Source organism: Cololabis saira, chromosome 10 (genome assembly GCF_033807715.1).
Source record: "Cololabis saira isolate AMF1-May2022 chromosome 10, fColSai1.1, whole genome shotgun sequence".
In the NCBI taxonomy this organism is placed as follows: Eukaryota; Metazoa; Chordata; class Actinopteri; order Beloniformes; family Belonidae; genus Cololabis; species Cololabis saira.
In genome coordinates this window covers 21,700,933-21,717,831 of record NC_084596.1, presented here as the reverse complement: position 1 = coordinate 21,717,831, position 16,899 = coordinate 21,700,933, and the positions used below count along the sequence as shown (strand labels likewise).

The 16,899-nt window shown below is 38.2% G+C and overlaps 1 protein-coding gene across 1 annotated transcript; it reads right to left on the bottom strand.

Annotated features, from left to right (window-relative positions):
- Positions 1 to 1,694: 1,694 nt before the first annotated feature.
- Positions 1,695 to 15,098, bottom strand: LOC133452593 (segment polarity protein dishevelled homolog DVL-3-like). The gene is made up of 15 exons (XM_061732009.1): positions 14,601 to 15,098; positions 12,247 to 12,316; positions 10,451 to 10,566; positions 9,934 to 10,046; positions 8,990 to 9,125; positions 8,729 to 8,819; positions 8,575 to 8,644; positions 8,287 to 8,426; positions 7,739 to 7,815; positions 7,568 to 7,635; positions 7,302 to 7,451; positions 5,921 to 6,052; positions 5,382 to 5,549; positions 5,010 to 5,213; positions 1,695 to 3,002 (listed from the first exon to the last, which is right to left on the bottom strand). Exons 1-15 carry the CDS (start codon positions 14,771 to 14,773, stop codon positions 2,644 to 2,646), a joined length of 2,067 nt encoding a protein of 688 aa, XP_061587993.1. The 5' UTR covers positions 14,774 to 15,098; the 3' UTR covers positions 1,695 to 2,643.
- Positions 15,099 to 16,899: the final 1,801 nt, after the last annotated feature.

Here is a 16,899-nt window from a genome sequence, read left to right as displayed (position 1 = left end):
TTGTGTGTGAATGAAAAGAGTGCCTGGGATTATAAAATAAATACTGCTTGTTAAGGAAAAAATGCACAATGTCTTGTTTTTTGAACAAATGCAGATTACGTTCAAAACTACAGTAGATGTATTCATGTAAAGCAACAAATTTCATTTTTAATTGTTAATATCAGATTTAAATGTTATATTTTTATGTGCTTAGATTTTTTTTTCAGTGTATAGAATGCCTTTTAAAATAGTAGCAGAATGTCAAATTATCTTCATCTTGTTTATGTACGTGTCAGAACTAAACTTAAATAGATAATAGGTTTTGTATATTGAATGTTTTCAATATACAAAAAGTATATGAAATGTTTTTCTTTTAATTGATTTACTGCTCTGTATCAGTATATGTAGGAGCTGACAGAAATGTATTATAAAGGGCTAGGGATCATGTTGGCATGGATCCAGATTACTAGTAAACTGAATTTCCTTTTAGTCTCGCTTTATGTCATCTTTGAGAAAAAACAATAGTGTTTTCCTGTTATGGATTTCAGGATAGGGAATAATCAGCACAGAATGCCTTTTAAAATAGTAGCACAATGTCTAATTTTCATCTTGTTTATGTAAGTGACAGAACTAAACTTAAATAGATAATGGGTCTATGCAGTATTCTGAATGTTTTCAATATAAAAAGAGCAGAAGTGTATAATCCCGGTGCCATAAAGTAAAAATCCTGTCCAGCAGTTGTTCCAACCGGTCACTAAACCAGCTCCTCTGCAGGTAGATGGTAGGTTGTTAGTGAAAACACCTGTTCTAAAGCTGGTTTAGTTATTGGTTGGAACAACTGCTGGACTGGATTTTAACTTTATACACCTCTGAAAAAAAGTATATGAAATGTTTTTCTTTTAATTGATTTACTGCTCTGTATTGGTATATGTGAGCTGACAGAAATGTATTATAAAGGGCTAGGGATCATGTTGGCATGGATCCAGATTACCAGCAAGCTGAATTTCCGTTTAGTCTCGCTTTATGTCATCTTTGAGAAAAAACAATACTATTTTCCTGTTATGGATTTCAGGATAGGGAATAATCAGCACAGAACGCCTTTTAAAATAGTAGCACAATGTCCAATCATCTTCATCTTGTTTATGTATGTGTCAGAACTAAACTTAAATAGATAATAGGTCTAATGCAGTATATTGAATGTTTTCAATATACAAAAAGTATATGAAATGTTTTTCTTTTCATTGATTTACTGCTCTGTATCAGTATATGTAGGAGCTGACAGAAATGGATTATAAAAGGGGTAGGCGTAATAAGCTAAGCTTCAGGCTACACCTTTTCGGTCTTGTTTTGATTATATATATTTTGGTCTAATGCAATATTAGCATTAACTTCATGTTTATTTGTTGTTTTCTTTTCTTTCATTTCTTTTGTATTTGAATTTGTATTCTTAATTTGGAAATGACAGAAAAAAAATAAACAAACAAACCGACTTTGAACCAAACCACTGGAAACACTTTAGCTTCACACGAGCTGATGTTTTTGCACACACCCACAACTCCCTCGCACTGATCCAGACTGTCCTGCCTTCACATTCCTGCTCTCAGTCAGTCTGGACTGCAAATCTGAGCTAAGGTAGTATGATGGGATAAAATACACAAGGTGGCATTTTTCTTCAGAACACACATCAGACAAAAACATAACACAGAACAGCAAAGTTATGTCATAAAACTATATTTATAAATAAAAGGTTTTTTTTCCTTGATAAAAGTAGTGTGAAAGACATGGTAAGAAAATTTTCCACTATACATTATCACAAGACAGTCTGAAGGTTGTTGTTTTTTTTGTTTTTTTCCCCAGCAAATGAAAATGTTATAGTGTAGTGTAAAAACAACGAATTGGAGCTGAATGCTCATGTTAATCATTAGGAAATCAATCTAGTTGACCAACTACATATATAATAAAACAAATGCATTCTTACAGTAAAAAGAACTGCAATTCTCTTGGACTACATAGAAAAAAAAGTCAATTTCATTCTTTCCACTCTTTTGTCAAGCAAATATTTTAAACATCTGATTAAACTTAACAGTTTGTTCATTTCAGCATTCTCTCAGGTATTTTTTCTTATTAGTCAGCAAGTGGGAACTGAAAGAAAGGAAAGAGGAGAGGCTACATTCAGTTTTGATGTGGACAGGGGTGGGGGTGGACAGAGAAAACTAGATAAGAAAGGCAGAGCAGAAGTGGGAAGAACGAAGAGCAGAACAAATTGAAAACATCCGTGTGAAAAATGCTGAATCATCTCTCTCAGTTGACCGTTTCCTCCACCTCTCCCTCTCTCTCTTTGTCTTTGTCCTTGCACTAACAGAAATGGAGAAAGGTGCTTTGGTTCCACATTGAGCAAGGTTGTTTCTTCACTGAAGAAAGTAAGGCCTTTATAACTAGGGGAAAAAAGCAAAAGTGAGAAGGAACATCTTCTCTCAGCATGAAAAACTGGGTTGGTTGCATTAATGCTTTTGGAAATGTGGAATCAAGGCCTTGGATTTTTGCTTTTGCAATCTTTCCTCCCTCCTGCCCCGTCGTCATGCTGTCCTCAGTCTTATGATATGATAACATGTAATCTGCTACTTTTCTTATGAGAGTAAAAAATGAAAATAAAAAAACAACTTATTACATCACATCTACAAAGAACTCTCCTGCGTTGCCTACAGCCATACGGAGAGACTGGCGTGATGCAGTGAGCTCAGGAGGAACGGAGACCAGCTCTCTGCCCTGCGGGGCACCCGGTGCAGCTGTAGACAGATGTGCAGGCTGGGGGGGCAGGCCAGGGGGGCCGTAGACGAGGCCGGGCCCGTAGGCTATGGAGTGAGAGTGGGCACTGCGATGGCTGATAGAGCTTCGAATGCTTCGCTCACTGGGGGGAGCCACCGAGCGCTCACTCGGAGCTCGGTGGCTCCTGATCTCCGATTCGCTGCCACTACCGCCGGATTTCAGCCCCTCATTCTTGCTGCAGTTGGAACCGCTGCTTCCTGTTAACAGAATGAAAGTTATCATTTCTCAGAGCGAGACACAAACTCAACACTTTTTTATTGTATCCGAGTGACCACATAAGCCTATTACTCCCAGTAGGATGCCTGTGACATGACATTGGTAATTATTGACCTAGTTTGTGGGAAGCTCTGAGCAGGGATGCATGAGTAATGCAGACGTGGTCAGAAAGAATTTGATGTCTTTTACAAGACAAACAGCTTAGCTATTACAGGAAGTAAGAAGAGGTTTTGACTTTATCACCACACACAGTATGCTTCTTTTCAGGCAAGCTCTTGGGGCAGATGAAGGTGATGCAGCAGTTCATTCAGTTCATACAATTAACAAAAACTGCCATTGCATATTCCAAAATAGGACATGAGATTCATAACAACATTAAACGTTATTATCAAACAAGTCTCTAACACCGTTATGTTTCTTTCTGAAATTGACTGACGCCGAATCAATGTGTCACAATTAACTGGTTCTTTCCTGGAACATTTCCAACAGAAATTGGACTAGGTGGGACCCAGTTATGTACATTTAATTTTTAACGTGCCACATGTCTGAATTGCTGTAGTCAACATTAAAGCACAGGGATGTGCAGCGACAGGGGGGTAATTTGGCTTCTGCTCACCTCGTTAGAGAAACAGCAGATTCAATTGGAGTGTAACTAGACTGAATTGAGCTGCATCTTTAGATTTCTCGGATTTCTCAATATTTTCAAATACTTCACCATGTTGTATAACATGATGCTGCAGAGACGACATTTTTAATTATGTTTTGAGGAACACTGCAATTCTGAGAACTTAAACCGTTTTGTGTGGTGGTGCAGCTTCTCATCTGACAAGCACCTGTGATGGCGGAGGTGGTGTTCTCTGATAAAGTAAAAGGTTGCACATTTAAAACTTTTATTGAGCAATTAATAACAAATACACTGACTGCTATTGTCATAAAGCTCTGGATGTTCGTAAATCTTTGACAAAACAAGACTATGGGTGACCTAAAACTTTTTTTCCATAGTACTTTTAACTCAATTCACTATGCAATTTTGAATGAAGCCAAGAGAAACTTCGACAGAGAATTCCCACCATCTGAGAGCTGTTGTTTCAGGTGACTGATGAAGCCATTAATATCATCCATCCGCTTCCCTAAAAAGGGTTTTGTAGTTGTGTGGCAAATTGATCTATCATAACAATAGTACTGGAAGCATAGACAAACAAAGATAAAAAACCCTTTGTGTTACAACAATATTGCATCTCATTAGTTTTTAAACTATTCTTCAAAAAAAAAATCTAAATGAAGGCTGATATGAGATGTGTCATCAAGCCCAGCTGTTGTTTATCAGTAAATATCATCATCATTATTACTATCATCATTTTCATGGTAAATATATATAAAAATCTAAAATGTAAATATTGCAGTTTGTGCCGAGCCACATCCTGAAAATTTTTGAAGTAAGCCAAATAAAACATGTTCCAGGGTTTTAAAAAGTGCTGAAATATCATTTATATTTTTCTGCTTCAATCAGAGTAAAACTCAAAATTTTAAACACTGGAAAAAAAAGTAGTACTTCTACAAAGTGTCACTTGACCATAAATAATATTCAGCTGAAAGGCTCCTGGATTAATCCTTCACATAAAAATGCAGCTGTTACTTAACAAGGACTTCTTGCCCCAGTGTAATCTCTTTAGCTCTCTGAAGGGCTATTTTTGAGATTTTTTTTGGCTAAACTGTGTCTGCATATTACAGACCAACAGCTTTTAAAAAAAGTGACCACCAGCATGTAGTCGCCATCATCAATTCAAGCTCACTGCTGTTGGTTTATATTTGAAGTCTACAGAGGTTGAGGGTTTGATACGCCTCCTTTAGCAATAATGGTATAATCATATTGTCATTTAATACCAGTAAAATAAAATTTCATTTCATTTTTAATATTACCATAGTAAAATTAATGTTTGGTGAAGTGCTTGTGATGAGTTTGTGCAGTGTAGTCAAACTGCACTCACCACTATGCTGGCTTCCTGCACTGCCGGCCCCCGGGCCCCCATGGAAGGGCTGCGGCAGGTCATAAGGATGTGGAATAGGGAACTGGTAAGGCAGAGGCATCGGCCATGGGGCTGCCCCGGGGTGGGGCAGAGGGGGGAGAGTGTCCTGATCTGAGGCCCCCCCACTGGAACCATCGTGGTCATGAAGAGACAGATGGGTCATATCTGAAGGAAACAGAGGAGGACATAGGATTTCAAATTTCAATTAATTCTAGATAACATGCATTGCATAAAAATGTAACCTATACCAATGAGGGAAACCTGCATATTCAGAGAAACAAATTGACGGCCAGCACTGTCAACAGAAAGCCAATGAGGGGAGTGCCTACTTACTGCCACAGAGGTCTCCGAAGACATAGTAGCACTGTTCAGAGAAGGTGATCTTATTGACGGTGTGTCGGATGTAGCCAGCTTTGAGCAGGTTGCTGGCATATTTACGTGCTTCACGGCGATCTGAGAACCCTTCCACATGATGGAAGAGCCAGTCAACTACATCAGAACCTAAGGAACCAAGGTGCAGTGCAAAAGAAAACTCTTGAGTCTCAAAAATTTAAATATCATATCATCTCTCTTCTCATTCAGTATATCATGAATAAATGTTTAAACTTATACTTGAATTTGGTGTTGACTTATGAACAACCAACTTTGAACAATAAAGACAAACAACATTTATATATTACTGAGTTGAACATAATGTATACAATGATATATAGTATAACCAAAATAATATAATCAAATAATGACAAATAATGCACTAATTCAAAAAAAGGTTCATGCACATACATGGCCTTATTTTAAAGAAGAAGAAGAAGAAGAAGAAGTAGAAGAAAAAAAAAACTATGATAAACACTGCACTGCACTGATAAACATACCAATGAAGGCATTGGCGATGGTTATCTTGAGCCACATCCTGTCCCGCACCTCGAGACCAGACTCTGGACAAGCCATGGCCTTAGCAACAGTTGCCATCTCGCTATGGATTGAAAGGTGGAAGTCATCGAATCCTATGAAGAATAAAGAAGCATTCACTTCTAAAGCACACAAGTAATGGTCTCCATTGTGTATAAAACTGTTGAGTCACTACCAGTCTTTTTCCAGTCAGTGGTTTTATTTGGACTACAAAAATAATGACCTGTTTTTGTAATCTGCTTCAAATGATATTTGGTTTTCTGGGTTTGGACTGAAATTTGAACTCTATTCTGCCTTATTCGTGCAATGAAAAGGATTCATTTGAATCTCTGTTTGAACTGGGCTGCAATTAACTAGTTTTCACAAAACCTACAGCAGCCTAAAGCTGCCTGAAATTTTTTTAAACTACTCTCTAGACACGGCAGCTCACAAATCATCAAACCAAGTCTTACTCAAGTCCAAGATTTCCTGTTTTGATATAGTGCATGTTTTTTTCCTTGCATTCTACATGCACTATCTATGGATTTTTGGAGCTCCTGAAACTGTTGACAACAGATGTCTTTTTTCTCTTAAACTGTAGCCAGTAATTCAAAGAATAGGAAAATTGCACAAAATTAACACATAAAAAGGGGCCGTGAATTCTAAGTAACTTTTTTCTAAGTGAGGGATTTTACCAGGACTTACAGCATGTGACTGTATAAAATTATGTTTTGTCTGAAGTGGAAAAGCTACATAAATCCAAATTATTATGAAAAAAAATAATATTATTTTAAACATTTTTCTCTTAAAATGAAGCCAAAACATCACATCCCTTTCTCAAGATTACAGAGAAGATTAAACTTGTGAATTATGGCTCAGTTTGGAGAGCTATTGAGCAGATGGAAGCCGTGAGGCTGTACACTGGAACAGAAAGCAGTCGCAGGAATGCAGTTTCAAGGCGGGGCCACACTCAGAGAATTTTAGTAACATGTCAGAGGAAAGATACAGCATTTTTTTTAGGTCTGGTGGTAGGGGTTTCAAGATGGTTCAGAATTTTTTTTTCAAAAGATAAAGTCCAGACATACCAAAATAAACAAATAAATAATAAAAAACAACAACCTGGAGAACCATCATCATCATCATAGTTGTGTGAAATGTATCCATCAAGGAATTAAACAAATAACTGGTAGAAAAAGGCAACAAGAAAATAATGTACTTTGTAAAATTGGGGAAAAAGAAAAAGAGTAAAGTAGTACATTGCACAAAGACCATGTGGAGCCTCAATGAAAGTGAGGACAGTTGTTTTGAATTAAAATGCCAAGATAACAAGCCACAACAGGCAGCTGCAGGGGTGATATTACTCACGCTCAGTCTCAGGGATAGAACTGCTGATGGAGGAGCTGGTGGAGGTGACGGTGCTCATAGAAGGGCTCATGCCATACGCCGGGTACACCCCGGTCATGGCCGCTGTGTGGGACACCCATGCAGCTGGGTCAATGGGTCGGATGGGCTCACCTGAAATGCATGAAATCATGTATCTCTATACAGTATATATCTAAATATGTCAAAATGAATACATGTTTTTTTTGTTTTTTTTTTTTAAAGGAAGAAATGGGAAAGAAAATCCTTACTCCTTGGCAGAGCAAAGCAGCTCCGAGGGTTAGGGTCCCAACACTTTGCAACAGTCAGAGTAATGGGGCTGGTAATAAACACATACAATTAACACCTAGAAACACTGAGCAATGTCAATTTCAACTTCATTAGAATCCTGTTTTATGAATATAATTATGTTTACAACTTACCCTGGCTTGTGGACAATGTCCCTCAGGACTCGGACTGCATCATCATTACTCATATTCTCAAAGTTTATGTCATTCACCTACAAAGGCGAAAATAATGGAAAATAACTCCCTGGCTGTGACACAAGGAATGGGCCTAATATAAGAGTATATAGTCTACATATTTCCTATACAAATACTTCCATGGACCTTCCAATAAACACTACTGTGTAAAGCATTTAAATGGACTGGCAGTGTCTCAGCATGCTGTGCTGTATAACCAAACTGATAATGAGTTTGTTCTTACAAAAATAGCAGTATATTATCATGCAACTGAAATTATAGTCATAGAAGAAATTTTTAATTACAGAAAAAAGAGAAACCTACTGCAAAAACACACTGTGTAAAAATAAAATATAGAGAATTGCCAAATGCATGCATAACAATGATTCTCACAAAACCAGTTGTTTTATTCCTCACATTTTCATTGTAATCAGGTATGCAAATTATATTTAGTCTACATCTTTGTGTGTATACCACACACAAAGTCATGTCAGGTATACCACACATACCTGCAGCAGCATATCCCCAGGCTCTATGCGTCCATCTGCAGCCACGGCTCCTCCTTTCATGATGGAACCGATGTATATCCCTCCATCTCCTCTCTCATTACTCTGACCCACAATACTGATGCCCAGGAAGTTGTACTTCTCTGAGGAGGACAGCAGAGAAAAGAGATTAATTAAATGTATGTACTAAAAAGGATTCTGTCTCCAAAAGTAAAATGTGTGACAACTTTGAAAAACACAACAATGTGTTGATCTTATTGTGTTCAAATTCAAAATTAAGAAATAACTTACCCATGTTAAGAGTGACTGTGATGATGTTCAAAGACATGGTGGAGTCTGTGATGCTGCTAAATGATGAAGACTGGAGGGAAATTTGATAAACATTTGCAAAAAGTGATATTTGACAGGTTTACTCTTCTTTAGGACTACGAGAGTGGCATCTCACCCTGTCCATATTGGAAGCCTTGGGTTTCCGTCGGCGACGGCGGTGTCGTCTCATTAGACGTGAGGAGCTCTGTTCAGTAGAGCTACTAAACCTTAAGATGGAAAAAAAAAAAAAATATTTAAAATAATGCAAAATATGTTCATGTGATTAAAAAAAAATCTTGTACAGTAAGATTATTTATCTTATTACATATAGTGAATCTTTTCAGTTTTAAACTTCTAAAAAATATAATATTCAGAACAGCTATACTAAACATCGGACCTGCTGGTTGCATCATCATCTTCTGAATCAAAGCAGGAGGTGGATTCCAGCTCGCTGCTCATGAAGGACGAACAGCTGTCGTACTCGGGGCCTCCTCGCCCCATCGCCCGTGATGAGTAACCGTTCTGCCTCCCCCCTGCAGCAGGTTGTCAAAAAATAATTAATATATAGGTTTTTTTTTAATGCACACACATTGAACTTTAAAATGAATCAAGGTTATATTTAAGTATAAAGGCTTATCTCATTTTAAAAGCATTATGTCATTGTAGCTTTGTGAGTCAGAACAATTCTCCTTCTGATCATAGATTGATTCATTGATAACTGAATAATAAAATAATTGTGAATGTCACTCTTTTGTTCCCTTTCTTTTAATCACAGTCCTCTCAAACAAGTTTATCTTGATTTTCAGAGTTCACCATTTTCCAGACTACATATCCTTGCTCTGACATGAAATAACCAACATGAACTGCTTCATTGACCTGACAAGTCAGTTGTATTCATTTACTGGTCATAATAAATGTTCCTTATGGCTTCACTCAGACATAGAACAAAGATTTAGAGAGACCTGTGATGCACATGCAGTATTTGCCATTTGAACAAGTTTGGCCAGAAAGTCAAATGAGATATACTCCAGAAGTCTTTACAGCAGTCACAGTGGTTTTGAACATGCCATATAGCAATTGTAATTCGTATTAGGTTAAAAGCTCTGCAGAGGTTCAGGCATGAAATCTTCAATTGCTGTGCAATTAATTGATAACAGTATGCATCTGAAAGAATCCCACGACAATAAAACTTTCCCCTGCAGCATGATTTACTTGTTAGTTCAACAGTTAAATACTTGTATTTCTCCACTAATTAAAAAGCTGTAAAGATTATGGAAGTAAAAGTCTTGTTCAACAAAAAGCAAGTCCAAGAACACAACATGTAGCACACATCTTTCTAACCATGATCATTTGTGTGTTTCCGCCTCGGCCGCTCCCTCTCTCTCTTTTGCGACATGATGGAGCCGGTCTCCGTGTCGTTGTCCAAACTGTCCCGCCCGCTAGCTGCTTTCCCACTTCAGACACGTAGAGAGCAGAAGACAGAGCCAGTGTTACAAAGAATGGAAATTACCCTGCATTATTATTAGAGGAGCACAGTTAATTCAATACCTGCTAAAGTAAATGGTTGGATTAGAATACATGGCCAGATTCTTGCTCGAATCTGACCGCAGTCTGTATTAAATGTCTGGCTTTTCTGACTCAGAGTGGTGAAGAGTGGAATCTGTAGCTGAATATTTGGCATGAACAGCAAATATCCTGTTGCTTGACTTATTTCAGTGTCAAACATTTCATTTCACAACTATCATGTGCCCACTTTAAATTTTAAAATGTTATTTTAGTACCATCATGTGTACAGTAAAAAGGTTAAAAACACTACACTATACAATACACTGCAAAGTATTTTTAATTATATACTAACTGGTAGGAAGGTGGTCTCGAGTCCCCAATTCCCCCGGTCCTCTCCAAAGGTGGTGCTGGCTCCAAACTGTCTGCCGTGGAGCCTGCGTCTGTGTGCGCGCCATCTCCCGAGACCAACTATCAATGTACAGTCAGGTAAGTAGCAGGGAAGAGACAGGCGGAGAAAGAAGTGCTTAGATACTGAGAGTGAACAAGAAGCAAGACAAACAAACGTGTGCACCATATTCAAACCCTGCAAGTAGTATCTTGTTGTACTGTCACAACATAACTGTTTGCCAACAGCTGCAGATAGCCACTCTGTTGCTGTAGATGCTAATTTTATATTTCTAAAAATGAAAAACACACAAACAAAAATAAACTTTCTAGAGCTACATAAAAAGGAAAAACAAAGTCTGTGGTTCTGAGTACATCCTGAGATTTTCAGAATCTTGGATGTGTCTGGCATTCACCATTTATTTGTATGATCTGCATGCAATAACAAGCAGGAAAAATTAATAATGAATATGAGATCCATGTGAAACTGTAGCCACTAAAAGCAGCTGTTGATAGATTACAGACTGAAATGTGTCATCTGATAATGTCAATGATAGGATACTTATGTCTATCATTACAACAAATACATTTTTGACGTGATGATCTAAAACTAGGTCTTTTAGAACTAAGGTCTGGTGCTAAAGATATGGTTCAGTTTTATTGATTATACACTTCTATGTATTCATAAGTCGTTATGTTTTTGGCCGACAAGAGTTTTAGATAAATGATGTCCCTGTGTTTAAATACTACTAAATGTGTAGAGTCACAGAGAGTATACATTTAAATCAAATCAGCCAAACATTTGGTATAATAAGACTTTATCAAGGCTGGCATGTCAACTGAAAAAGGTTGTACTGGAATACAGCCCACTTATTTAGACGACTGAGTCCATCAGTTAAGCTACAGCAAGGTTCTCACATTGGACAGAGAATTTCTTCCTGTTTCTTCCCCAGAGAACAATTAAACAGGTCACTGAAACAACAGATGGGTGGTGGAACCAAACTAATGGATGCAACAGAAATAACACTTCATAGTAAGTGGAAAATTTCAACAGCCCCTAAGAGATAAACATATTCCTACACAAGAACTAACCACAACATAAACATCAGGTTCAACACAATGAATTACACAACTGAACTTCTAGACTGTGTTGATAATTTTCAAATATAACCTTTAATTAGATCCACATGGCGCAGAATTAACTAGATGCATCAGCCTTTCACAAAAAGACACAGAATAGTCTCTCTCTCAACTTGATTCGCTCCTCACTGTGAGATTCAATCTTCTTGTTAGATCACATGAAGTGAGACTCTTTGTTATTGGCCATATTTCTCCTACCCTGTGATTTCACTTGTTTTTAATCCAATTTCAATTCTGAGAAGACAGGACGAGATGCTGCCCGCCAGCACATATATTTCTTGTGCTCTAAGACACAGGAGGAGAATCATTGCTTACAGCCTTTAAATTACAGAATACATAAAAGCAACACATGTATGATGCATGTGGTGTCTAGCTTGTACAATTACTTCCAGGAGATTATCTCAAAACCACTGCAACTAATTTTCTTTAAAATACAAGCACACTTCTCCAAAAAACAGCAGTCTCCATATTGCTCTGAGAATCATAATTTGATCATGACATTCTCACAGATGTACTTCATATCTACAACAGATGGGAATGATTGTAGCACATGCATGCACACAGCTGCAACGCAAACACAGTAAATGCAAAAAATTAAATAAAATAAATGGAAGAAAAACCTACCCAAGACACGACACGTCCGTTGAAACAGGGCAGCTTGGCGTTGTCATCAGATATTTCCTCCTTTACCACACTGTAAATAAAACAATGTTTTCAGTAAACCAACACAAAATGACTCACTGGGCAATAAAACATGACAGTTTTTCACAGCAATAGAGATGTGCACTACAGCCACCAGCCAGAGCAGAGTGACAGCTGAGATAACTTCAGCTGTTTTATTACAACAATATTATTAAACACTGCAAGCCTGTGTTGGACAGTTTTACACATTAGGAACCCCTGGCACTATTCAAGCAAATCCCAGAATACTGTGGAAATAAAGGATTGTAATGGCATGTTTGAAATTACCAACACAGACAGATTCAGGAAATGCACAGTAAGCAGGATAAATAATCCTGTATGTTTGAGGTCTGTGACTGCAGTGTACACTGGAGGGGCTTCCTAGAAATTCCTATGTAGACGCCATCCTCAAACACATTAAGATCACAAATCAGGTATGTGCACACCAAGTGCCTCAGCCTGATATCATTATTAGAATAGCGAGGCAAGACCAGCTTAACAAGAGGCTCAATCTATACTCACAGTTTCAAGTACAGATTTTAATCTTTTTTTTCACTACTTTTTCATTCTTTAAAACTGAAATAGATGTAGGTATTTTCAAAACTTGTTCTTCCCACTTCCAAATGTTAAGTTCTTGCCCCACCCTAGCTAGCACCTATTCAGGGACAACTCTACATGCCTGGCTCAAGTGTTGGGGCGAAAAAGGAGAAGAAGGAAACAAGGGGGGCGACTACTACTTCTCTTAATAGGAACTGTTAGGAGCAACATTAAAAGTCTACTTTTCGGGGAAGGTTTAAACACAAGAGGACAGGCTCATAAAGCTGCCACAGTGATGAACAGGACATTCCTGTGTCCAACTCTACATTCCTGGGGCTAATAGACAACAACAGCAGGCCTGCTGGTCCCACTGGGTGAACTTAAACTGGCCGTTCAGGCTCTGACACGAGCAGCATATGCTTTTAATGCTTTTAATGCACCAGCTGGCAAATGTCAATGTAACATCTGTAACCAGCGATTCAAGACTGTGTCAAACTACCCCATCCCCAATGTATCTATCAAAAGTTAAGAATATTAAAAGGACAACTCTGGTCAAATAGTGAGGGACCAATACAGGGGCGTCAATTGGGTATGGCAAGGTATGGCAGCCGCCACACCTTGGCTTCAAGGGAAAATGTAAATGTTTGTTTTTTAAATACATTTATGGAATTACTCTGTGTCTATTTGTATTGATTATTCTATTACTTAATACATATAGAATAACTACAAATGCAAATCAGAACAACATGATCGATTTCACTATTTATTATACACTGCAAAAACTCTAAATCTTAACAAGAATATTTGTCTTATTTCTAGTTAAAATGTCTAATTTTTAGTCAAAAAAAATCTCATTACATTTAAGACAAGATTCAAAAACAACTATTTTCACCTGTTTCGAGTAGATTTTCACTTAAAATAAGTGGAAAAATCTGCCAGTGGAACAAGATTCTTTTGCTTGTAATGAGAAGATAAATCTTGTTCCACTGGCAGATTTTTCTACTTATTTCAAGTGAAAATGTACTTGAAACAGGTGAAAATGGTCAAATAAGTTATTTTTCTGGTGATGACTCTTGTTTTAAGTGTAATGAGATTTTTTGACTTAAAATTAGACATTTTAACTAGAAATAAGACAAATATTCCTGGTAAGATTTTGAGTTTTTGCAGTGAGCGAGACTGCATTTGAAAAAGTTCAAATTTTCTTGACCACACAGATCAGCTACATAGACTTCTGTGATGAGTATTTGCTGGACGTGTTGATTGATACTCTAGTTAAGTTCTGTGACTCGTAACCTTGCCATACCTTAGCTTCGACTGAATTGACGCCACTGGACCAATACCAAACTTGGTCACACCAATGCGAGGTTGAACACGTATAAACCAGCCACACAAGCAATGTAAACAAATGAGGTGTGGAGGCTGAGCAGACCCGCTAGCCTGGCGAGCTAACAAAGAAAAAAAAACTACTTCTAATGATCGATAATCAGAAAACGGTAAAGATTATGACAAGCCACTGGTGGACAAATAAAAACAGTAACTTGTGGGTAATCCAGCGGGACCATGTTGAACCCTGCTGGGCTGGTGGTGCCGACTGCACCGCACACACAATAAACCCTTTAACAGGGCTGATTTATAGTCCCGCGTTACACCGACGCAGAGCCTACGCCGTAAGCCGTGCGCGTCGCCGCGTACCCTACGCCGTAACCCTACGGCGTAGGCTCTGCTTCGATTTAACGATGAACGCATAAATCAGCCTTTACCCGAAGTCATCGTCCATAGATTTGAAGAAGAATTTGTAATTCGGTTTCTTGAGGACATTTTTGAAGTCTGCCAGAGTGACTTTGTCCGCCGGGACGGACAGCTTCACCAGATACGGTGTTTCCTGGTCGTCGAGGTGGTAAATGATCTTGGTTTCCCCCATCGTTGGGAGCATCCAGGCCGGCAGGCTGGCTGTCGCCCCCGGCTAAAGCCCCCTCGGTCCTCCCGGGCCCCGCTGCCGGCCGGCCGGCGGCTCTGTCCTCTCTAGGGCAGCCGGACACAGGCAGGGATAAATAACCAAAACACCTTGCCCATCCAAAGAGCGTCCCAAAAACGTCCGAATATCGAATAGCGTTTTCTCTCCCGCTTGTATTAAACTTTCAATATGCCGCCGAAAGTCTAAGAATAAAGGAAAATGTGATTTGAAACCGCTGCAAAAGTAAACAATCTCGGGAGAGTGGGCGCTCTCTTCATGCTAGCCCAGATTGGGACTTTGTTGTACACGACACTGACTGGGAGGAAAAGACATGCGTCCAAACACCACTGCGAGGGGCGCCCCCTGCAGGACAGGCGGAGAACTGCAGCACTGCAGCCCCTGGCGGAGCAGCCTGCACAAGAAGGCACTCCAACTGCTATATGGGATGTTGAGTTTAATTATTTTAAAAGGTAATCCTTGTAGCACCCTATAATGTAATAATTTCCTGATAATGTAATAACGCCTGAAAATGTAATAACATTTGCACTTAACTCAATCGAATAGTCAATCTGGTGTTTCACATCCAGTGTATATAACATTCTTAGATTCTTAAAACACAAAATGTTGAACTCTGGACTTAAAATAAACATATATATTACATTATCTGTGAAGTATTACATTATCAGTTTTGAAAAAAAAAAGACCCACCTAAAATGTAATAAATTCCCAATAATGTAATAAGGTATTACATTATCGGTAAAAATTTTATTACAATATCAGTCAGAATATTTTATTACATTATTGGTTATTACATTATTGGGTTTTATTACATTTTCAATTGAGTTAATTGCAAATTTTATTACATTTTCAGGCGTTATTACATTATCAGGAAATTATTACATTATAGGGTGCTACAATCCTGAAAGAGCCTTGTGACGTTTCTGCTGTCAATAGACTCCACAAGTGGGGTAGCTATAAATTACATGAGCTGCAAAATAATTTTGTGGCTGTTCCTTTTCTTAGTTGTGTATTTGAGTCATGTTTTCTTCTTGCAGGTTTTGCTGTTCCTAAAGCGATGCCTTCTCCACCTCCAGGAATGGGAACAAAGTCACCACCCTTTGCTGAGTCACTTTTTGATTTAAAAGCATATGTCATCATCTGCTTGTCTTGCTTTTCTTTTATCAGAGTACAGTGTACATGAATACTTTATAGTGGTGTGTATACTTAACTGACACATTTATTTTGTTGTCATTGATGAATATATAGACATTAAGATAGTCAATTTAGTGAATGCTCGGATGCTAGATTACTTTTTCTCACTCTTCTTTCTGTCTCCCACAGGTTTGGTTGATGTGCACAGAGGATATTGCTAGAGGATAGTGTAATAAAGCAAACTTTTACACTGTTGTGTTTTGTATTGTAATACCTGCTCTGAACTTCTTAAACCTTACCCACGAACCACGTATTATAATAACAAACTAAAACTAATGGAAAGATACAAAACTATAATAAGTTTGGATACCCACTAATCAAAACTAAAGAAATAACAACATACATATCATCCATACAACATAAATAACTGGTAGGCTACATGTGCTTCCTGCTGTGCTCTTTGTTATCCAGCTGGTGATGGATCCACGGCCTTTAGCACCTCACTCCACTCCTCTACCCTCTCTCTCCACCTCCTCTCCTTACAGGCATGTCTGCACAATTAAATATCCTGATAAATAAAATATAAATCTGATGCACATGAAACATGCGCCCACGCACGCACACGCGCACACACACACACACACGCAGCCAATTAGGGGATTGCAACTTAATCTAAATTGCTTTAAATAAAATCACATGATCTCTAAAACGGTGGGCAAAAAGACCTAGAGAGACGAGCAGCTGCATTTCTATCCCTCTCTCTGTCAGCGAGCGGCTAATGGCTGCTAATTACTAACAGCAATATACAGAAACCTGTCACGCAGTTGCAAAGCATTGTTGTTGTTGTTGTAGTATTATCATCATCATATCATTTCATTTGGCTGAATTATTATCAATTGTTAGATGATATTGGTGAAAGAATGGCACGATAGATCCACACTTGAAAATTGAAT

What these genes read in the sequence shown, in the direction of transcription:
- LOC133452593 (XM_061732009.1), bottom strand. Translation starts at nt 14,773, where the DNA reads ATGCTCCCAACGATGGGGGAAACCAAGATCATTTACCACCTCGACGAC. An exon ending in TCGAGACCACCTTCCTACCA is followed by an intron (nt 10,047 to 10,450) that starts GTTAGTATATAA and finishes ACGTGTCTGAAG; the next exon opens with TGGGAAAGCAGCTAGCGGGC. An exon ending in GATGATGATGCAACCAGCAG is followed by an intron (nt 8,820 to 8,989) that starts GTCCGATGTTTA and finishes TTCCATCTTAAG; the next exon opens with GTTTAGTAGCTCTACTGAAC.